The following is a 16,267-nucleotide window of genomic DNA, read 5'->3' as shown; positions in this document are numbered from 1 at the left end:
GGTTTAAACTAACTCGATACACAACTTTAAATGTATATATGATAGCAGCGACAAGGGAACCCGGCGGGTCTACTAGGTTATAACGAAGGATACAACCACTAAGGTTGGAAATATATATATATATATATATATATATATATATATATATATATATATATATATATATATTATTATATATATCCAGCGAACCGACGTCAATTTTATTGCCCTGGCTCTGAAAATCTGTTTCATATATCCGCATACTTATATCCAAACCAGTTTTTACCCTGCTAGGGGGGGGCCTATCGTCAAATCCTGATTGGGCACCGGTTCGGGCCTTCAGAACCTCCCACTGAATTCAGAAGAGTTCCGGCTTGATAGGCTTTTGTCCTGTCGTGGCTGAGTGGGCTAAGGAATGTGTCTGGGAGTCACCAGAACGCCAGTTCAAGTCACCCCCATTGCCCCAATATGATTTTCTCGTGTATTTACCCCGCCACTGTGATTTTTTGTGATTTATTACCGCCGTGTTCTGTGCTATGGCTAATACTGTTAATACCCTTGTCATGTCCTCTCATCCATATGTGTACTCCACTCGCCTCCCTACTTTTCGTCAATCAAACGTAGAGTTTTACTTAAACTCTCTCTTGTCTGAGGGAAGAACCACTCTCTCTGTCTCTGTCTCTCTCTCTCTCTCTCTCTCTCTCTCTCTCTCTCTCTCTCTCTCTCTCTCTCTCTCTCTCTCTCTCTCTCTCTCTCTCTCTCCCTCCCTCTGGGAAATGTTGGAGACTAGAGGGTGGCAGTGTAGAGGAGACAAGAGGTGGGACGACCCAAAGAGAGTGTGGTACTCACTTACCCGTGAAATTGCGACTCCTTTGCTATCCAGTCACCAGCACGCGATGGAGGAGGGGAAGGAGGAGAGGAGAAGCGGTGATAGAGGGAGGAGTAGGGGTGACGGAGGGGGGGAATAGGTGCTTAGAAAAGTAGGAGGAGAGACACGAAAATGAGAAAAGTGGGAAGTGGGGGCAGAGGAGGAGGAGGAGGGTGGAGGTGTAATATATGTAAAATTACATGTATTATGTAATGCGAATGGCAGTTGGGAGGCAGCGACGATGATGGTGGAAGAGGAGAGAAGTGGAGGAAGGAGTAGGGGTGGTGGAGGGGGTCGCCAGGGAGAAGAGAAGTGGGGGAAGGAGTAGGGGTGGTGGAGGGGGTCGCCAGGGAGAGGAGAAGTGGGGGAAGGAACTGGAAGGAACAAGATGAAGGTAAAGAGAGCGACCAGAACACACACACACACACACACACACACACACACACACACACACACACACACACACACACACACACACACACACACACACGCGCGCGCGCACGCACGCACGCACGCACAAGTATGGACACAAATAAGGGAGAGAAATGTGAAATAGTTAATTTGATAGCAAAATACTTTATAATGAAAAGGAAGATCACTAGAGAAAGACTAATGGAAGAAAGATGAAAAAAGACACAAGCAGGAGAAGAGAGATAAAGACTCAAGAAAGCACATCACACCACCAAACAGGCGTCTCGGAAGGACGTAGAATCTTAGAATCTTTTAATTTCCCTTTGAAGTGCAGTCCAGAGAGGAAAGAGGGTTCTGCAACCCTTCCATTCTCCCCAATCCTCCTCCTTCAAATCCCCAATTATTCAATATCCCTCCACGAAGTCAACGGCCCTCGAGGAGTAGGTGAGCTTACGTGTCTGGTCTTCCATTCGCCGAGGTTCGACCTGCAGAAGTCTTACCCAGCGAGTGAGGGCCGAAGTTCGACCTACAGGAGCCTTACCCAGCGAGTGAGGGCCGAGGTTCGGCCTACAGGAGCCTTACCCAGCGAGTGAGGGCCGAGGTTCGACCTGCAGAAACCTTACCCAGCGAGTGAGGGCCGAGGCTCGACCTACAGGAGCCTTACCCAGCGAGTGAGGGCCGAGGCTCGACCTACAGGAGCCTTACCCAGCGAGTGAGGGCCGAGGCTCGACCTACAGGAGCCTTACCCAGCGAGTGAGGGCCGAGGCTCGATCTGCAGAAGCCTTACCCAGCGAGTGAGGGCCGAGGTTCGACCTGCAGAAACCTTACCCAGCGAGTGAGGGCCGAGGCTCGACCTACAGGAGCCTTACCCAGCGAGTGAGGGCCGAGGCTCGACCTGCAGAAGCCTTACCCAGCGAGTGAGGGCCGAGGTTCGGCCTGCAAGAGCCTTACCCAGCGAGTGAGGGCCGAGGCTCGACCTGCAGGAGCCTTACCCAGCGAGTGAGGGCCGAGGCTCGACCTGCAGGAGCCTTACCCAGCGAGTGAGGGCCGAGGCTCGACCTGCAGGAGCCTTACCGAGCGAGTGAGGGCCGAGGTTCGCTCGCGAACTCCTTGTCAACACAGTTCTTGCCCCGGTCTCAACTTAACATGTCGAGAGCTCTTTTCAGGGCGGGAGCAGCATTTGCATACGAATGCTGCTCATCATGCTGGCTTTTGCTGTATTACCATATATTATGTAATGCGAATGATGCTGTATTAGCCTAGCTTATGCTGTCATGTGAATGATGCTACTTGTATTGTTCTGCAAATGATGTTATGTCCAACAAATGTTGCTACAATAATGTGTCGTTTTGTCCTACAAGTTATGCTGTTGTATTGTGTCCTACAAGTTATGCTGTTGTATTGTGTCCTACAAGTTATGCTGTTGTATTGTGTCCTACAAGTTATGCTGTTGTATTGTGTCTTACAAGTGTTGTTCTAAAGTGTATAATGTGAGTAATATTTCCTCTCGAGATCTCAGACATTACGTTTTTGTCACTTTCTATTTGACTGTCTATCAAACCGTCGATCGTTCTCCCCTCCCCCTGACACCTGTCTGCAAGTCTGTCTCTCTGATACTCTGTCTGCAAGTCTGTCTTTCTGTCTAGAGAAACAGTGCAGTAGACCTGTTATCTTCTATGATGCAGATTCTATTTACACTCTTTCCATTTTCAACATGATCCAAAAGTATGTACAGTGGTCTGATAACGTAAGGCCTATCGAAGTTTACGGCCCAATCGTCTCTGATGGAACAGATGCTTTAGGTCGGCCAACATACTGTCCAAATTTGGAATCCGTTGTGAAGATCCCGGTCCGGACTCGATGATCTGAGTACGTTGTTTTCATTCCTTTTCATTGTAACTTTTATTCTCTGGTTTACTGCAGTTGTATATCCGAGCATTCAGCGTCTTCCTGAAGGAGCTTCAGTGTGATGAATTATTAATAGAGGATTATCTAGGACCAGACAACATAATATACATTTAACATTGAACTTCATTTTCCACGTCCAGACTTGAGGCTTTTCGAAGTCTCTCTCTCTCTCTCTCTCTCTCTCTCTCTCTCTCTCTCTCTCTCTCTCTCTCTCTCTCTCTCTCTCTCTCTCTCTCTCTCTCTCTCTCTCTCTCTCTCTCAAGTTTTCAATTTCCCTTCGATATGTTCCTACCGTAGGTGGGTGTATTTCTGTGAGGAGTTTATGTAGTTTTAAGGAAACTATCCAAATATTTACTGTAGGGACGCTGGCAAACTTACTTTGTGCGTCAAGAGATACACAGAGGTGTGTGTGTGTGTGTGTGTGTGTGTGTGTGTGTGTGTGTGTGTGTGTGTGCGTGTGTGTGTGTGTGTGTGTGTGTTTGTGTGTGTGTGTGTGTGTGTGTGTGTGTGTGTGTGTGTGTGTGTGTGTGTGTGTGTGTGTGTGTGTGTGTGTGTGTGTGTGTACGAAGACAGGCATCGCAAATAAGCACACACACTTGCTTATGGCTGCCGGCATGCGTCTATGCACATTCACGCACATATGACTGTTCCATACGTAGGTTATACATGTGTATGCATAAGTTTGGTTGGGTATAATCAAGACCTGCCTCATATGAGCCAATAGGCCATCTGCAGCTTACTTAATTCTAACATTTACATGCCAAAAATTTAAGCCAACCCCAATTATATCATGACAAGCTCTTTATTTACTACTCCCCTATTGAACGAGGTAATTATACACAACACTGTATGTTGAGTCTTCACGATCTACCGAACGTTGGAGCATTAACGACAGATTACCTGTAATCATATCCTCTAATGCAACCCAATATCTCGCTCGTGGTAATTAGAACGCTGGATAGTCACTGTAATTAGCTCATCACTGATCCCTTTTATAGTACAACTCTTGACGATATCTCTACAGGTTCATGGCGGGTTTAATCTAATTATCAAGAGAACACTCTACGCAGGAATGACTGTATTGCGCTTGGGTAATACTGATAGTAAGTAAAATATATATATATATATATATATATATATATATATATATATATATATATATATATATATATATATATATAACACACTTTATAACTTTATATATAACACACTTTACAAACCAACAGACGCAGCTTATAATCCCCCCCCAAGCTCTCTGTTACGTCAGTACATGTGGTTCCATCAGCTGAGGTCGCACTTGTCGACTCTCAGGAACTCTCAGGAGCACTCGAAGGCACTCAACAATCCTCAAAAGCGGCCAGGAGCATCATCCACGTCGAACCATCGACCCGGAGGAGGCCAAGTCATCGGACTCATGTTGCTACTGTGCCAGATCATCGATCGCCACCGATCTCATCATTTTAAGTGATGAGATCGACCCCCCCTTACCCCATAGGTAAAACAAAAATAGGGGGTGTCACCCCTGGGGAATGACTCTCAGGGGGTCATAACAGCGCACCACACAATACGGCATGTCGACACATCTATACAGGTCACCGGAATGAAATTGGCACAGGTCCTTAAAGGTCACTGAAGGTCATGTTGAAACCAATGAGAAATGAGGTCATTAGAGCAACTGGGAGATGAAAATAAAATGAGCAATTCGCCCCCATCAAAGAATCACAAACTGGCTAACATCAATGGTCACGTCTTGGGCACATGGGCGTCGGGTCACGTCGTGGGCGGCCGTGGAGGGTCGTGGACGGGCGTGGAAATCGAGGTCGTGGGCGGGCTTGGAGATCGAGGTCTCGGGCGGGCTTGGAGATCGAGGTCTCGGGCGGGCTTGGAGATCGAGGTCTCGGGCGGGCTTGGAGATCGAGGTCGCGGGCGGGCTTGGAGATCGAGGTCGCGGGCGGGCTTGGAGATCGAGGTCGCGGGCGGGCTTGGAGATCGAGGTCGCGGGCGGGCGTGGAGATCGAGGTCTCGGGCGGGCTTGGAGATCGAGGTCGCGGGCGGGCTTGGAGATCGAGGTCGCGGGCGGGCTTGGAGATCGAGGTCGCGGGCGGGCTTGGAGATCGAGGTCGCGGGCGGGCGTGGAGATAGTGGGGTTGCTGTAGAGGGCTAATAGTGGTGATGCTCTGGCAGCCGGGTGATGAGGTATTTCCTGGTTGCCGCCCCACTTATCACCCCCCGTCCTCTCATCGATCTCTTCCTCTGACAACCACGTGACCCTTCAGGGCGGATCCTAGGGCCCACAGGGTCACCGGAGGGGGATTGGCGCCGCTCGCTGGCCACTCCTACCATCCAGGGTCACTTGTGCGCTATGCCAATTCCCTCCGACTCTCCAGAAGTGCCAGTAGCAGGTCATGTAAGGTCACTTACATATCACCAAATGCGAGAGGAGCTTCATAGATGCCAAAATGAACCTCAGAGAAAGTACATACCCAAAGTGCTTATGTTTAACAATGAGAACACACACACAAACACCTCGTTTCATATGTAGATATGACAGAGCCCAATAGGCTCAAGAATCTGAACACCGGTTGGTTGACAGTTGAGAGGCAGGACCAAAGAGCCGAAGCTCAACCCCCGCAAGCACAACTAGGTGAATATACACGTGGACAGACTACCCAGGCTCCCCTTCTCTACGGGTCCACGGTAATAATTACATATTTAAAGTCTTAACGTAAGTCGGACGATTGGGCAAGGTTGTGGATGGAAGCTCCTGAATATTCCTTAATTAGAAATACATTTAATTTTGAGAGAGAGAGAGAGAGACAGACAGAGAGAGAGACAGAGACAGAAGCATTGAAAGAGTAAATTACATATGCAGAAGGCTATTAATGTGTGCTAAATATTTTAAATAGCTACTGCTACATATCCATCACGAGGAATGCATGGCGTTGCATGATTCAGTGGCCCTTTTGGCCAGCACAATTTGTAAGTTTACACAACATTTTTCACCATCGTGTTGATAATAGTTTTAATAATAACATAAGAGAATGTGACTGTGACATGGCTATACTGCCTGCACAGTGTAGGTCTAGGCATTTTCTATTAATTCTGTATCTTTACATGAGTGAAAAATCCTACTGATTTTTTTTATTAAATTTTACTTTCGCTGCCTAATACTGAGTCAGCATACGCTTTACCAATATAGACCTATATATTTTTGTAAAATCGTTTTTACTGTACACAGGACACAGAGAGAGAGAGAGAGAGAGAGAGAGAGAGAGAGAGAGAGAGAGAGAGAGAGAGAGAGAGAGAGACAGAGACAAACAGACAGACAGACAGACAGACAGACAGACAGACAGACAGACAGACAGACAGACAGACTGACTGACAGACACAGACAGAAACAATGAAAGAGACAGAGTGAGGAGGCTGGATATTCAATCACATCACAATCAACTAGGAATCAATTTCCACACTATTCCATACATGAATGATTCACTTCATTCATTTCCACCAGCCATATGATGGACAATTACACATCCTTCCTTCAATCCATTGGTTATTGCAATCCTTCCTTCAGTATATATTTCATTCACTTTCCCTAGGCTCCACTATTCCAGAGGCTCCTCGTGTTGTTTATATCTTCCAATTCGTCGCATTTAATAAAGTTGTGATGTTCCTTGCTTCCTGTTCTGGTAATAATTCTGCGTCTCCCAGCGTCAAGCGCTGAGAGAGGTGGCGAAGACAGACAGACTTCAGTAACCAAGTTGGTCCTGAGGGACTCATGTACCCCGTCTTTACTCCTGGCATCACACGCACTCAACGCTTCTGCCGCACCGCATGCACTCAATGCTTCTCCCACCACACGCACTCAATGCTCCTCCCACCACACGCACTCAGCATAAGTATCTCAAGGCTCTGATCCTGCGTAATATTCTCCCTAAAGGCAGTGTTACGGCGGAAGGTCGGGAACAAACCTTTCACTCCACAAGATTTATTTTCTCTATATTTTCCGATCATTTATCTTTAAATCTCTTTCTTGCTCTCTCTCTCTCTCTCTCTCTCTCTCTCTCTCTCTCTCTCTCTCTCTCTCTCTCTCTCTCTCTCTCTCTTCCCATTGTTTCCTCCTTTCTCTTCTCCCTGTAGTCTTTCTCTTTATCTCTCCCTTGTTTCCTTGCTACACTTTCTCCCAATGTCCTTTCTCCCTCTCTCTCTTTCTCTTCCCTTCCTCCCTTATCCCTGTTTCTTCCTCTCTCTCTCTCTCTCTCTCTCTCTCTCTCTCTCTCTCTCTCTCTCTCTCTCTCTCTCTCTCTCTCTCTCTCTCTCTCTCTCTGGTGAGCATCGTTCTACACAACAGTGGCCAGCAGAAGGCACCCATCTGTACCCCAGGCAGATGCTGGCGCCTGAGATTGCAAACATTGAGCGCTGCTGTTGCTGCTCTCCTCTATCTCAACCCTAGTCTTGCATCTTGCAACAATCATGACGGCTTTCTTTACACTTAGTAAACAGTTACCGTGCTTGGAGACGTCACAGTCGTAGGTGACTCGTTGTCAACAACTTCAGTGGTGCTTCGGAGTTCACAGTTGTTTAATAAATGTAAACAAAAGCAGCTATAGACAATGGAAGAATGTGTACTTGGTTGTCACAACGATTCTTCGCGGCGGGGATCGTATTCCAGGGACCTGCCTTGAAACGCTACGCGTACTAGTGGCTGTACAAGAATGTAACAATTCTTGTATATATCTCAAAAATAAAGATGTACAGGTTTCTTAAAGGCGATACGTTGATCTTTATTATATTATTATTATTATTTACACAAAAGTCTGGAGAGCATTGGAGGGAGAGAGCTTTATTCGCTAAGTGGCAGATCTTAAACCCCAAGTTTGTGAGCGTAACAGCAGGGCCCGGGCTAATGGGCCGAGCCAAACAAGCCGAGGGAGAAATTATACCACGCACTATACAGTTTCTCTGACTTTAAACTATACAGTTAGGTAAAGACGGAGGCTGAAAATCTGAATCACCCAATCCGTTCTATCCCCTTAAGTCTTTATTTTGCGTAATCGTCCAATCCGTTCAAAATGTGACGTAGTAGTAAACATCTCAAGCATCGCAATACTGATGCATTCTGTGCATCGGCGTCGATAGGTTAAGTGGGTTGCATGGGTTTGTACGTTTCAGGTTAGGTTAAGCTTGGTCTATTAATGAGATATTTAGCCCTAAGAAATCGCGACTCAAATATTTCCAAGCCAAGGTCTATATTGGTGTTTGAAGACCATCGGTGAAAATACCCTTGGGTCTACGAGCAGTAGTGACCATTGACCACACGCCCCACAAGATCACAGTGACCATTGACCACACGCCCCACAAGGTCACAGTGACCATTGACTACACGCCCCACAAGATCACAGTGACCATTGACCACACGCCCCACAAGATCACAGTGACCATTGACCACACGCCCCACAAGATCACAATAACCATTGACCACACGCCCCACAAGATCACAATAACCATTGACCACACGCCCCACAAGATCACAATAACCATTGACCACACGCCCCACAAGATCACAATAACCATTGACCACACGCCCCACAAGATCACAATAACCATTGACCACACGCCCCACAAGATCACAATAACCATTGACCACACACCCCACAAGATCACAATAACCATTGACCACACGCCCCACAAGATCACAATAACCATTGACCACACACCCCACAAGATCACAATAACCATTGACCACACACCCCACAAGGAGACAGTAACCATTGACCACACACCCCACAAGGAGACGGTTACAGGCATCCCAGACTCACTGTAATGATTGCACAAGCACCAGGGGATGACTGGAGTGCCTCCGGTGGCTTCCACAGGATCATGGCGGCCAAGCACTGGTCGTCTAGGTAACATACACCCTAAGCTCTTACCATCGAGGGATAGGTAGGATAATTCTCCCTTCCCTACCCACCCACCCCTGTCTTTTCCTCTCTCTCCCTTCCTCTCTCCTTTTCCCTCTGTCTCCCGTCCTCCTGCATATTTCCTCTCTCCCTTCCCACTGTTTCCTCCTTTCTCTTCTCCCTGTAGTCCTTCCCTTTGTCTCTCCCTTGTTTCCTTCCATGCTTTCTCTCAATGTCCTTTCTCCCTCTCTTTCTTTCTCTTCCCTTCCTCCCTTATCCCTGTTTCTTCCTCTCTCTCTTCCCTGTTTCTTCCTCTCTCTCTTCCCTGTTTCTTCCTCTCTCCTTTCTCTCTGTTTCACCATATCTCTCCCTTCCATTCCTTCCTCTGTGTTTTCCCTCTCTTCACCCTGTCCCTTCCCTTCCCTTCTCGCTTTCCCGTCTTCCTTTCCCCTGTATATTTCCCTTTCCTTCCTTCTGTCTATCCCATTCCTTCTTCTTATCTATCTCTTTCCTTCCTCCTATCTATCCCATTCCTTCCTCCTGCCTATTCCTTTCCTTCCTCCTGCCTATCCCACCTCTCCATCCACCTCCATCTCCCTCCACTGTGCTGCCTTGACCTGGCACCCAGAGACATTTTCCCATTTCTCAAACTGAAGGATCGTCTCAGTAGAAGTCGCTTTGTCGACGTTGATAAGCAGAAGGCGACTGTTGAAGGGTTCCTGAAGGGAATCGAGAAGCGCCAGGAATGATGGGGGGGGGGGGAAATTTCCCAGTGAAAGCGAGAGATTACGTTAGTAAATGTGTTTCTAGCGGATAAAGCCATTCTTTGCCAATCAGAGAATTTTCCCCACAGATCACACGCGGCATGTATGTGTGTGCTAGGTAATATTGGCGGGACCAAAGAGCCGAAGCTTAACCCCCGCAAGCACAACTAAGTGTGTACAAGATGGAATTTACCTATATGTACATCGATCTTTTTCCGAAGGTGTCTGAACGGACGTGTACAAGACTTGAAATGTGGCCTTAGGGAAAACCAGGAGTTCGGCGGAGACATTGGGCCACAGAGAGTACCAAATAACAGAAAGTTCCGATCCCCAACAATCGGAATTCTGATTTTGAAAGGCCTCTCATGCCCTTTGAAATCTAAGTTTTGGGGGAGACGCCGGAAGGGTCGGCCTGCAAACTTGTGATCATCGGGGACAACCCAATTGAAATCTTCGTCTGGCCAATTCTATATTGGCCAAGTGAAACCTGCTTCATGTTTTCTAGTGATGAGTAGACTCCATCTGCCTCCGTAATGATGAATCTCCACCTGCTTCCGTAATAACGAGTCTCCACCTACCTCCCTAATGATGAATCTCCACCTGCTTGCCCTAATGATGAGTCTGCCCTTGCCTCGCTAATAATGAGTCTCCGCCAGCCACCCCCCAACTGATGAGCTCCACCAGGGGTTGGTGGATTGTATATTCATGTAGTGTTGTAAATCCCTCACGGAAACAGTACCCTACCGGACCAATAAGAGGGAAGCTACTACAGCGGATAAAGCAGTACCTCTACATCAGAAAACAGTCAGTGAGAGACCTCAGAATGGCGGATGTTACCAGAGGCGACCCACAGAAGGTACAGTACTGGTGCCAGTTGTTCTACTGAATTAAACTACGTGAATGACTTACCAGACGGAATAGATTTTTTACGACAAAGTTTGCTTAAGATGAAAAAAATTATTATAGGTCAAAGATGATTGAATATGATAGAAGAATGAACATATTAGCTAGATAAAAATAAGAGTATAAATAAAGTAAAAAATAATGAAGCTGGGTGCTGGAAACAGGATGCCGGACATAAGGTATTGAATAGGAGAGGAAATCATCTTGTATTTGGATATAATTATCTAAAGCCTTGACTTGGATAGAGAAAAAGACTTGGGGTTATTACACTGAATTTGTCCTGCTGCATGGGTGACAGCTTCTCCGTATCAACCTACCCTGGCTTTGCGCCCTGGAGAGACCAGGCCTGACCGACAAGCAGAGTACAACTCCGTAGTCTTCTGACACTGATGGATGCCCACTACTACTATCACTAGGTGCCCACATCAAACATATATCATCAGCAGTTTTCACAATATTCGAAAGGCATTTCAGAGTCAAAACGGATCTTGTATACAGACATATATTAATCCAATTTATATTTAGAAATGAGAATGTGTTTGTCTGAGGCTGGAGGCCAAACGCTTTAGGATAGCATCACCAAACTTTGCAGGATGACTGGTCTTTGTCCGGGGAAGGTCATAGGCGGAGCGGGTCGATCCTCATGTTCCCACTTTGCATAAAAATAGCAAATTATAAACAATTCCAATGTCGCTAAACAGCAGACTATCCTCGATACGAATCATCTAACACATTATTATCTACCAGGACTTGATTAAATGGTATTTTTTTAACAGATTTTAACGGACAAATTTTTCTCTATCCAAGTCAAGGCTTTAGATAATTACTTATATCCAAGTACAAGATGATTTCGTCTCCTATTTAATACCCTGTGTCCGGCATCCTGTTTCCAGCACCCAGCTTCACTATTTTTCACTTTATATATACTCTTTTTAGCCACTTACAAGGCTGATCGGGAAAAATAAGAGTAGAGAATTTGGTGAAGGGTCGGAAAGGTGGCGAAGGGTAGGGAAGATGGAGTGGAACAGGGAAGTTAGTGAAGGATACAGAATGTGGTGATGAGCTGGGAAGGGTATGGAAGCTGCTGATGGGGAGGGAAGATGGTGGAGGAGAGTGAAGATGAGTGAAGTAGGGAAGGTTGAAAAGGAGAGTGAATTTTGTAGATGGGGAAACCGCTGGGTTAGCGATGATGGGTATGTAGATGTTAGTGTATAGTGAAGCTGGCTACAGTGATGAAAATAGTGTGTAGTAAAGCTGGCTACAGTGAAGATGGTGTGTAGTGAAGATGGTTACAGTGATGAAGATAGTGTATAGTGAAGCTGGCTACAGTGATGAAAATAGTGTGTAGTATAGCTGGCTACAGTGATGAAGATAGTGTATAGTGAAGCTGGTTAGTTATGAAGATAGTGTGTAGGTGTGTAGTGAAGATGGCTAGTGAGTAGGTATGTAGTGAAGATGGTTACAGTGAAGATAGTGTATAGTGAAAATAGTGTATAGTGAAGATAGTGTATAGTGAAGCTGGCTACAGTGAAGATAGTGTGTAGTGAAGATGGTTACAGTGATTGAAGATAGTGAATAGTGAAGCTGGGGCTAGTGATGAAGATGGTGTGTGGTGAAGATGGCTAGTGAGTAGGTGTGTAGTGAAGATGGTTACAGTGATGAAGATAGTGTGTAGGTATATAGTGAAGCTGGCTACAGTGTTGAAGATAGTGTATAGTGAAGCTGGTTACTGTGATGAAGCTAGTGTGTAGTAAAGCTGGCTACAGTGATGAAGATAGTGTATAGTGAAGCTGGCAATAGTGATGAAGATAGTGTATAGTGAAGATGGTTACAGTGATGAAGATAGTGTATAGTGAAGCTGGTTACAGTGATGAAGATCGTGTAGTGAAGCTGGTTACAGTGATGAAGATAGTGTATAGTGAAGCTGGTTACAGTGAAGAAGATAGTGTATAGTGAAGCAGGTTACAGTGATGAAGATAGTGTATAGTGAAGCTGGTTACAGTGATGAAGTGTATAGTGAAGCTGGCTACAGTGATGAAGATAGTGTATAGTGAAGCTGGTTACAGTGATGAAGTGTATAGTGAAGCTGGTTACAGTGATGAAGATAGTGTATTGTGAAGCTGGTTATAGTGATGAAGTGTATAGTGAAGCTGGCTACAGTGATGAAGATATTGCATAGTGAAGCTGGTTACAGTGATGAAGATAGTGTATAGTGAAGCAGGTTACAGTGATGAAGATAGTGTATAGTGAAGCTGGTAAGTGATGAAGATAGTGTATAGTGAAGCAGGTTACAGTGATGAAGATAGTGTATAGTGAAGCAGGTTACAGTGATGAAGATAGTGTATTGTGAAGCAGGTTACAGTGATGAAGATAGTGTATAGTGAAGCAGGTTACAGTGATGAAGATAGTGTATAGTGAAGCTGGTTAGTGATGAAGATAGTGTATAGTGAAGCTGGTTACAATGATGAAGACAGTGTATAGTGAAGCTGGCTACAATGATGAAGACAGTGTATAGTGAAGCTAGTTACAGTGATGAAGATAGTGTATACTGAAGCTGGTTACAGTGATGAATACAGTGTATAGTGAAGCTGGCTATAGTGATGAAGATATTGTATAGTGAAGCTGGTTAGTGATGAAGCTAGTATATAGTGAAGCTGGTTACAATGATGAAGATGGTTACAGTGATGAAGATAGTGTATAGTGAAGATGGTTACAGTGATGAAGATAGCGTATTGTGAAGCTGGCTACAGTGATGAAGATATTGCATAGTGAAGCTGGTTACAATGAAGATAGTGTATAATGAAGCTCGCTACAGTGATGAAGATAGTGTATAGTGAAGCTGGCTCATATGTCCTTATGAAGCAAGATCACATATATATGCCTCCACCACACTAGCGCCACATGTGCGAGTTATGAGACAAGACTAGAGGCATTAACCTACCGCGGGAGACATGATCATCCCGTAGAAAATACCTATCAGAATAGCCAATGTAAGGCACTAAGAAGCGAAGTATAGGAGACAGGCTCCGTGCAAAGGTTAAAATGAAAATAACAGAGGCTACAAAGGCTCTGGAAACTCTACAAGTAGGGCCAAAGAGCCGCAGCAAGTTCAACATAGTGATGAGTCTATGCCACCCCAAAGATGAATCTGCGTCACCACAGGGATGAGTATCTATCAGCTACCCCAATCATGAGTATATTAGCCACCCCATTGATGAGTCTCCGCCAAGAGACTCACATCCATTGATGACCCGTGATGAGGTGTGGGGAGGGGGGGAGCGCGGGGGGGGGGCCGGTGAGTGAGAGATCAAGTGTCACTCAAGTGTCACTCACCTGATAGTTACCGTAGCCTAGGTGGTCACACGGACAGCGACAGTCCTTGAGGTGCGTCTCCAGTTCCGGCGGGAGAGTGCCCACAGATTCCCGCGAGCCGCGCATCTCCCGCCACTCCTGGAACTCGCGCAGGTCGCAGTGGCTCGCGTGGTGGCTGCGCAAACTGCGGCTGTCGTAACAGTCCTGCCGCGCCTCCTGCCGCAGTTCCGCAGGAACGTCTCTGTGCACGTCTGGCGGCGGTCGCAAGTCCGCGGGTCGCCTGTCGGAGGGGCGCACGTCCGAGTGGATATCCGGCGGGGGGCCCATATCCGGCCTGGGCTGGCACTCATTGGTACTGGTGTAGCAGGTAGTGGGCCCACTGGGGCCCCTATACTCGCAGGCGGGGCCCCCGGGGCACTCGCTGCACGTACCCGCCCCGCATGGCGACCGCTGCCCGCTGGGCAGGTAGGGATTGGGGCCCTGGTACCCGCAGGGGTCCGGCGGGTACGACGGGGGCGGGTATTCCCGGTGAGGGGGCGGGTAGTCTCGCCGCTCGGTTGGGTACGTGGGCTTCCCTGAGATTTGGTAATTCGGGTGGGTAATGCCGTACTGGTGGTGGGCGGCGGGTGGCGTAGGGGTGTACGTGCAGTGCTTGGGCGTGCACTCCGCCCGCGGCACGCCCGCAGACCCGTACTCCAGCTGGGTCTGGGGCGGGTAGTCGCGGGCGGCGGGCGGGTACCCGTGTAGGTCCACCACGGTCTCCTGAATGTTGGTGTGGGGCAGCAGGCTGGAGCGTCCGTAGTTGCACCGGATGTCCCCATTGGCCCACTCCATGGTGTGAGGGGCCCCTGGGAGTCTCAGGGCCCGGGTATCAGAGGGGCCCCAGGGAGTCTCAGGGCCCGGGTATCAGAGGGGCCCCCTGGAAGTCTCAAGGCCCGGGTATCAGAGGGGCCCCAGGGAGTCTCAGTGCCCAGGTATCTGAGGGGCCCCCTGGAAGTCTCAAGGCCCGGGTATCAGAGGGGCCCCCTGGAAGTCTCAGGGCCCGGGTATCAGAGGGGCCCCCGGGAGTCTCAGGGCCCGGGTATCAGAGGGGCCCCCTGGGAGTCTCAGGGCCCGGGTATCAGAGGGGCCCCCTGGGAGTCTCAGGGCCCTCCCTGGCCGCCCCCGCACTCAGCACCGAGTCTCGAGTCAGGCCTGGGCCGCATGCCCCTCCTCACATCACACGCCACTATCACATGGTGTCAACCCCTCACTAACCTGCTGCCCGAACTTATAAAACAACAATAATTATAAACATTTCCTCCAAAGCAACGAAATCATTGATGCAAGAAATTAATTTACACACAGAATAAACAAGGTACGTGTGACACCTTCCAATGTCCTCCCTGAACTGACTTTCTTGCAGCAGCGTCCCCCAGCTCATGTGCGCTGCCGGCCGACCTAGCTTAAGAACCGTACTGGCCCAAAAACTGGATTACGTACTATATAAACCCATATTACCTGCCACTAACACTAAAATGTAATGAAATAATTTGGAACATGTCATAATCAGCACAAGTAAAATAGCGGAAAGATGAAAATAGCAAGAGATGGAAGTGTGCATGACGTCGTGCGTCTGGCAGGGGAGGCTGGTGGCGGATGCTGGGGGTCCATGCGCAGTGTTGACGCCGGCAGAGAGATGAGAACATGACGCTCCCTCGCTTGGAGACCCCTGGCGTTCCCTCACTGAGTTCTCCTGACGCTCCCTAGCTGGGAGACCCCCTGGCGTTCCCTTACTGAGTTCCCTGACGTTCCCTAGCTGGGAGACCCCCTGGCGTTCCCTCACTGAGTTCCCTCCCTGAAAGACCCACCGACGTTCACCCTCTCCAAGGGCCAGTTGCCTTCGGGTTCGATTCCCGGGCGGGACAGAAATGGAAATTATGCCGCTTCTTCCCTTCATGCAGACAAGGTATATTTACCTTTCCTACATACAGCCAACCCTCTATGTCTAAATGAAGGCGATTACAGCCACTGCGTCCGCGTTCAGTGTGTGACAAGGGAGAATTAATCCGTGAGGATTAATTGTCCTTTATCAAGCTATATATATATATATATATATATATATATATATATATATATATATATATATATATATATATATATATATATATATTAGATTGGCATAACTAAATCTATCCCTTAAGCATTTTCTTTGCATAGCGTTTATTTACCTACTTAATAAT

General features: G+C 47.5%; 1 protein-coding gene across 1 annotated transcript in view; it reads right to left on the bottom strand.

The window, feature by feature from the left end:
• LOC123768371 (uncharacterized) overlaps window positions 1-15,447 on the bottom strand; it is a 291,394-nt gene extending 275,947 nt beyond the window's left edge. The window contains exon 1 of the mRNA XM_069336262.1: window positions 14,067-15,447. Within this exon, the coding sequence (XP_069192363.1) occupies window positions 14,067-14,879 (813 nt within the window). The 5' untranslated portion in view covers window positions 14,880-15,447. The remainder of the gene's footprint in view (window positions 1-14,066) is intronic.
• Between the last annotated feature and the right edge of the window lie 820 nt (window positions 15,448-16,267).

The sequence above is a fragment of the Procambarus clarkii genome, chromosome 35 (genome assembly GCF_040958095.1).
Source record: "Procambarus clarkii isolate CNS0578487 chromosome 35, FALCON_Pclarkii_2.0, whole genome shotgun sequence".
Classification (NCBI taxonomy): domain Eukaryota; kingdom Metazoa; phylum Arthropoda; class Malacostraca; order Decapoda; family Cambaridae; genus Procambarus; species Procambarus clarkii.
The sequence above is the reverse complement of the archived record's forward strand: the minus strand, read 5'-3'. Positions and strand labels throughout refer to the sequence as shown.